This window comes from Leucoraja erinacea, chromosome 42 (genome assembly GCF_028641065.1).
Source record: "Leucoraja erinacea ecotype New England chromosome 42, Leri_hhj_1, whole genome shotgun sequence".
NCBI lineage: Eukaryota > Metazoa > Chordata > Chondrichthyes > Rajiformes > Rajidae > Leucoraja > Leucoraja erinaceus.
In genome coordinates this window covers 2,159,258-2,166,634 of record NC_073418.1, presented here as the reverse complement: position 1 = coordinate 2,166,634, position 7,377 = coordinate 2,159,258, and the positions used below count along the sequence as shown (strand labels likewise).

The 7,377-nt window shown below is 49.3% G+C and overlaps 1 protein-coding gene across 1 annotated transcript in view; it reads left to right on the top strand.

Moving 5' to 3' along the window:
* The first annotated feature begins 5,200 nt into the window (after window positions 1-5,200).
* ccdc105 (coiled-coil domain containing 105) overlaps window positions 5,201-7,377 on the top strand; it is a 23,779-nt gene continuing 21,602 nt past the window's right edge. Inside the window, exons 1-2 of the mRNA XM_055664669.1 lie at window positions 5,201-5,285; window positions 6,489-7,171. Of these exons, the coding sequence (XP_055520644.1) occupies window positions 6,923-7,171 (249 nt within the window). The 5' untranslated portion in view covers window positions 5,201-5,285; window positions 6,489-6,922. The remainder of the gene's footprint in view (window positions 5,286-6,488; window positions 7,172-7,377) is intronic.

Sequence of the window (7,377 nt, the reverse complement as noted above, 5' to 3'; positions counted from 1 at the left end):
TAACATTACAGCAGGACCATTCCTCTCGACCCTCTAGTCGTGCCGAAAACACATAATCCTCCCATGTCCCATTATACCTTGGTCTGCTAACCCATAACCAAGCTGTGATGTAATGTTAAAATTGTACAAGTCAAAAAAAACATTGGTGAGACCAAATCTGGAGTATGGTGTAAAATTTTGGTCGCCCAATTATAGGAAGGATGTCAACAAAATAGAGAGAGTACAGAGGAGATTTACTAGAATGTTGCCTGGGTTTCAACAACTAAGTTACAGAGATAGGTTTAATAAGTTAGGTCTTTATTCTCTGGAGCGCAGAAAGGTTAAGGGAGGGACTTGATAGAGGTCTTTAAAATGATGAGAGGGATAGACAGAGTTGATGTGGACAAGCTTTTCCCTTTGAGAATAGGGAAGATTCAAACAAGAGGACATGACTTCAGAATTAAGGGACAGAAGTTTAGGGGTAATATGAGGGGGGAACTTCTTTACTCAGAGAGTGGTAGCGGTGTGGAATGAGCTTCCAGTGGAAGTGGTGGAAGCAGGTTCATTGGTATCATTTAAAAATAAATTGGATAGGCATATGGATGAGAAGGGAATGGAGGGTTATGGTATGAGTGCAGGCAGGTGGGACTAAGGGGAAAAAAATTTGTTCGGCACGGACTTGTAGGGCCGAGATGTTTCCGTGCTGTAATTGTTATATGGTTATATGGTTATAATCCTCCATTCCCTTCCCGTCCATATAACTATCCAATTTATTTTTAACCCCTGTCCAACCCCTTAAGAATTTTGTAAGTTTTGTTGAAACAAAACTGCTTGTGCCTGTTCGTCGGAGGGAGCAGAGAGCAAAGCCACAACTCTGAAATCATCCCCCTTGACAAAGAGGAAGTTCGAGAAGAAAAATGTCACACACAGGAAGTGTGAAATGCTGCAAGAGCTGTAGCATTTGTTTCGGTGAGAAACGAGCCGGTTCGGAGAGCGATGTGCAAGCAGCGGAAATGAAGCAGAGAGAATAAAGTGAGGTCATTACAGCCACAAGGGTAGCAAACTATCACCTCCCTACGTGTCCTTTGGGGTTACCCACTTAATTCGACCTAAAATGAGAGAATTTGGTGTACATTGGGCAGCGGTAGAGTTGCTGCCTAACAGCGCCAGAGACCCGGGTTCGATCCCGACTAGGGGTGCTGACTGCACGGAGTCTACTATGCTCTCCCCATGGTTTTACCCAGTTTCCTCACAAACTCTCCAACGAAGTACAGGTTTGTAGGTTAATTGTGTGGAAAGGAACTGCAGATGCTGGTTTATACCGATAATCAGACACAACGTGCTGGAGTAACTCGGCAGATCAGGCAGCATCTCTGGAGAAAAGGGAACCTTCATCAGATTCTTATACTTCAGTCTCCTTCAGTCTGAAGAACGGTCCCATTCCCAAACGTCCCCCAGGATAGTGCAGCTTAGTGCAAGCGCATGGGTCGGTACGTCAATTACCTGTTTCCATGCTGTGTCTCTAAAGGCGAAAGATTATTGAGTTGTGAGCTACACAAGTGGTTGTAACATGGAGGAACTGCAGATGCTGGTTTACAAAAAAAATGTGCTGGAGTAACTCAGTATAGAAGGAGAACATAGCTAGGTGACATTTTGTGTCGGCACCCTTGACATGTTTTAACGTAGGCTCCATTGATGGACAAAGTGCTCCCTCTGCTCCCACAATACTGCATTACACCAGTAATTGTGGCACTAGTCCCTCTGACTGCCTTCTCTCCATTTTACCGCCAAACACTAACTCCCCTTCCCATACCAACTATGTCCTGGGCCTCCTCCACTGTCAACGAAACCAAATGTAAATTGTGTACAGTTTTGGTCTCCTAATTTGAGGAAGGGCATCCTTGTGATTGAGGCAGTGCAGCATAGGTTCACGAGATTGATCCCTGGGATGGCGGGACTGTCATATGAGGAAAGATTGAAAAGACTAGGCTTGTATTCACTGGAGTTTAGAAGGATGAGGGGGGGATTTTATAGAAACATATAGAAACATAGAAACATAGAATATAGGTGCAGGAGTAGGCCATTCGGCCCTTCCAGCCTGCACCGACATTCAATATGATCATGGCTGATCATCCAACTCAGTATCCTGTACCTGCCTTCTCTCCATACCCCCTGATCCCTTTAGCCACAAGGGCCACACCTAACTCCCTCTTAAATATAGCCAATGAACTGGCCTCAACTACCTTCTGTGGCAGAGAATTCCAGAGATTCACCACTCTCTGTGTGAAAAATGTTTTCCTCATCTCGGTCCTAAAACATTTCCCCCTTATCCTTAAACTGTGACCCCTTGTTCTGGACTTCCCCAACATCGGGAACAATCTTCCTGCATCTAGCCTGTCCAACCCCTTAAGAATTTTGTAAGTTTCTATAAGACCCCCCTCAATCTTCTAAATTCTAGCGAGTACAAACCAAGTCTATCCGGTCTTTCTTCATATGAAAGTCCTGACATCCCAGGAATCAGTCTGGTGAATATAAAATTATAAAAGGACTGGACAAGCTAGATGCAGGAAAAATGTTCCCAATGTGGGGCGAGTCCAGAACCAGGGGCCACAGTCTTAGAATAAAGGGGAGGTCATTTAAGACTGAGGTGAGAAAAGACTTTGTCACCCAGAGAGTTGTGAATTTGTGGATTTCCCTGCCACAGAGGGCAGTGGAGGCCAAGTCACTGGATGGATTTAAGAGAGAGGTAGATAGAGCTCTAGGGGCTAGTGGAGTCAAGGGATATGGGGAGAAGGCAGGCACGGGTTATTGATAGGGGACGATCAGCCATGATCACAGTGCTGGCTCAAAGGGCCGAATGGCCTCCTCCTGCACCTAGTTTTTATGTTTCTATGTAAATTGGAGGAACAGCACCACATATTTCGCTTGGGCAGCTTACACCCGTATGAATATTGATTTTTCTGAATTCAAGTAACTCAGAGGGTCAGGCCATATCTCTGGAGAAAAATGGATGATGTTTCGGCTTGAGACCCTTCTTCAAACTGAGAGTCAGGGAAGAAAGAAATGAGAGATATAGAAAGTAAAATTCAAGTAACCCTTGCATCCCCTCTCTCTCCGTTCCTCCCCCACCCTAAACGTTGTACTAGTTTCACTGTCGTCCTGTTCAGTTTTGTTGTTTGTATCACCGGCTATCCCCTTCCCCACTGCCAACAATGGACCATTGTGGGCTCCACCTTTCCTTCACCATTGTTGCTTTGTGAATATCTTTCATTCATTTGTTCTATTTTTACCTTCTATATCTCTGGTTTCCCTCTCCGCAACTCTCAGTCTGAAGAAAGGCCCCAACCCGAGTTTTTCTCCTGAGATATGGCCTGACCCTCTGTGTCATTTCAGCTTCTTGTGACTATCTTCTCTCCATTAATCTGCGCTCTGATCGAGAAATTTCCTATCTCCACCTGAAGAGAGAAAACCAGGGTAGACAGTCAAACACCAAAGAAACAATTCCTTCGACCCAACTTGTCCATTTCGACTAAGTTCCTCCAATTCAGCTCGTCCCATTTGCATGCAATTGACATGTATCCCTCCAAAGCTTCCATATTTAGAATGAAGATGGGGAAGAATTTATTTAGTTGGGGGTATGAATATTGATTTCTCTAATTTCAAGTAACCCTTGCATTCCATTCTCTCTCTCCATCTCTCCTCCATACTATTAAGGGCCTGTCGCACGAGCATGCGACTGCATGCGGCAAGCGCGGCATAACGTGGTCGCTTGAGCCGTACGGCCTCGCGGGGCCGGTCCCACTTCGATCGCCGGAGCCTGTATGGAGTTGTGCGGAGCTGGTCCCGACATCGCGTGGGGCTCCGAAAAACTGACCGTGTTCAAAAATTCCGCGCGGCAACGGCCTGCCGGCCCGCAGCGTCTTGGCGTCATTCGCACCGCAGCTTCTCGACGGGTTTGCGCAGCATCTCGACGCCGTACGCAGCGTCTTGACACCATACGTCACGCGCGAACATCCCGCGGACTTCGCTCGAACTTCACGTCAACTCGTACGGGATCACTCGACCTCCGCGCGGCCCCCGCTTCCGGTTTGGTCGCGCTCGCCGCATGCAGTCGCATGCTGGTGGGACAGGCCGTAAAGTTTCAATGATCATATCTCTGTGTTATCACCTCCTCCACTTCCAACAATGGATCTTGATGGGCTCCTGGGTCATAGGCGCCGGCTCCGATTTGTTTAGCGCCTTTTGAGTATAGAAGTTGGGATGTAATGTTAAAATTGTACAAGGCATTGGTGAGACCAATTCTGGAGTATGGTGTACAATTTTGGTCGCCCAATTATCGGAAGGATGTCAACAAAATAGAGAGAGTACAGAGGAGATTTACTAGAATGTTGCCTGGGTTTCAACAACTAAGTTACAGAGATAGGTTGAATAAGTTAGGTCTTTATTCTCTGGAGCGCAGAAGGTTAAGGGGGACCTGATAGAGGTCTTTAAAATGATGAGAGGGATAGACAGAGTTGATGTGGACAAGCTTTTCCCTTTGAGAATAGGGAAGATTCAAACAAGAGGACATGACTTCAGAATTAAGGGACAGAAGTTTAGGGGTAACATGAGGGGGAACTTCTTTACGCAGAGAGTGGTAGCGGTGTGGAATGAGCTCCCAGTGGAAGTGGTGGAGGCAGGTTCATTGGTATCATTTAAAAATAAATTGGATAGGCATATGGATGAGACGGGAATGGAGGGTTATGGTACGAGTGCAGGCAGGTGGGACTAAGGGGAAAAAAAATTGTTCGGCATGGACTTGTAGGGCCGAGATGGCCTGTTTCCGTGCTGTAATTGTTATATGGTTATATGGTTTTCATACCTCTAGTTTCCCTCTCCCCTAACTCGCAGTCTGAAGAAGGGCATCGACCCAAAACGTCACCTATTCCATTTCTCGTGAGATGTTGCCTAACCCGCTGAGTTACTCCAGCATTTTGTGTCTATCTTCAGTGGAAAGCAGCATCTGCAGCTCCTTACTACACATTCTCAACCCTGGTGGACTTCCCGGAGAAGATAAAATGACAATTCAAAGCTTTCTGTACTCTAGTAGATCCGACCCAACTAGTGACCCCGCTTTATCTTATTCTGCTGTTTCTATGGAGACGGCGTCTCCTTTGCTCCCCATTGTGATGCAGCTCCTGGCTTGATTCTCGGTCCAAGCCCAAGATTTGGATTGTGGGCCGATTAAGCAGAGAGACTTTGTGTCTGGTGTTGGGCAGGAGAGTGGATCGGAGCGGGGGACTGGGAGTGAGAGCACTGAAGTAGTGGTGAGAACCATGAACGATGGCACATGGCTAGAATGGAGAGAGTGAAATCCATTTCAGGAGACCATAGAGGGGATAAAAGGGTCCCGGGCCTTAATGGAAGATGGACGGAGGTTGTGGTTGCTTTGGAGAGAGTACAGAGTAGACTCACCAAGATGTGGAGGACTCTACTAACGGGGAGAGATTGGATGGTTCAGGGGAGGTTGGAAGATGAGAGAGATGATGTTATGGGAAGGTTATGGGAGTTGGATGATGGGGGTGATGTTGGTTTGGCCGTGAGTCAGTGGTCAGGAGGGGTGATGGTGGAAATATTGTAGGGGCTCGAGGGATGGTGTCGGCAAGGCCTTGAGGGACGAACCTGCTGAGTTTCTCAGGCAGTTCAAGAAGGAACTGCAGATGCTGGAAAATCGAAGGTTGACAAAAATGCTGGAGAAACTCAGCGGGTGCAGCAGCATCTATGGAGCGAAGGAAATAGGCAACGTTTCGGGCCGAAACCCTTCTTCAGAATTTCTCCAGCATTTCAGTCTACCTTGAGGGACGAATAATGGGTTTGGTGGTCAGGAGGAATGATGGTGGAATGATAATGGGGGCTGGAGAGAGAGTGGTGGGAAGGCCTTAAGCGACGGATGGTGGTTTGATGATGGGAAGAGTCTGGGGATTGGGTACTGGAGTGTGATGAGGGGGGTGGCAGTAGGAAGGTCCTGTGCTGGGTGATAAGGATATAAAAACATAGAAACATAGAAAATAGGTGCAGGAGTAGGCCATCCGGCCCTTCGAGCCTGCACCTGTCCAACCCCTTAAAATTTTTGTACGTTTCTATAAGATCCCCCCTCAATCTTCTAAATTCTAGCGAGTACAAGCCAAGTCTACAAGCCGAGTAAATCTTGGCTATATTTAAGAGGGAGTTAGATGTGGCCCTTGTGGCTAAATGGATCAGGGGGTATGGAGAGAAGGCAGGTACGGGATACTGAGTTGGATGATCAGTCATGATCATATTGAATGGCGGTGCAGGCTCGAAGAACCGAATGGCCTCTACTCCTGCACCTATTGTCTATGTTTCTATGGAGGCCCTTGGACTATCTTTCATCTGACTTCTATGTTTCTATGTTTCTATGTTTGTGTGTCTCTATGTTTCTATCCTCGCCCAACCGCACCCAACTCGATGGGCCGAATGTCCTAATTCTACCCCCTGTGTCCCCCTTCTAGCCACTCCTGGGCCGAGCAGCGTGGGGAGGACGAGCCATGGAGTGGAAGGGGGTGAAGGTGCCGGCGGCCTCCATCGGGCCCAAGGCGTGGAGGGACCAGGCCATCAAGGCGGTGGGGCTGGCCGAGGCGGCCACCGAGATCACTTCGCAGCGCTACAACGACACCCCGTTCCGCTCGGCCACCCTGTACGAGGACCAGGCGCGGCGGCTGGCCCGCAGGGAGGCCTGCAAGCGGCTGCCGGGGGAGCTGACTGAGAAGCCGGAGTCGCTGGCCATGTACCGGGCCCGCCAGCGCAAGGTGGGGGAGAAGCGGGCTGCGCTGGCCGAGGCCCGGCAGAAGGTGTGCATCGTGGGCGACGGGCATGAGGAGAGCCAGGACGTGCTGTACAAGGTGCCCGAGGGGGGCAGCGTGGTGGCTGGGGCATCAGGGTGGAGATGGAGCTGCTGCCCTTCCTGCGGGACATGTGCGTCCAGCACAGCAACCAGCAGATGGGCAGCTACATGCTGCAGACCCGCTCAGTCATCGGGCACATCTGCGAGACCCTCAACCGCCTCAACGCCGAGATCTTCCGCCTGCAGGAGACCCGCGACAAGCTGAGGCTGGCGCTCGCCAGTGTCCGCAAAGCCCTGCTCATTAACCGCATGAGCGGCCAGATGAGGAAGGCCCGGCCCCTCGGGGAGCGGGTGAGTGAGGGAGGGAGAGGGGACAAGGGAGGGATGGGAGGATGAGGGAAATAACACAACACACACTTAACACAGATTCAACATCCACCAACAGCGAGTCTGCCCGGCACCTCCTCACTGCGAAGGAAGGCAAAAGTATTAAAGGGAGGAGGGTGGGGTGGAGGGAGAGGGAGGGGAGAATGAGGGGAGGTAAAGTATCAAGTATC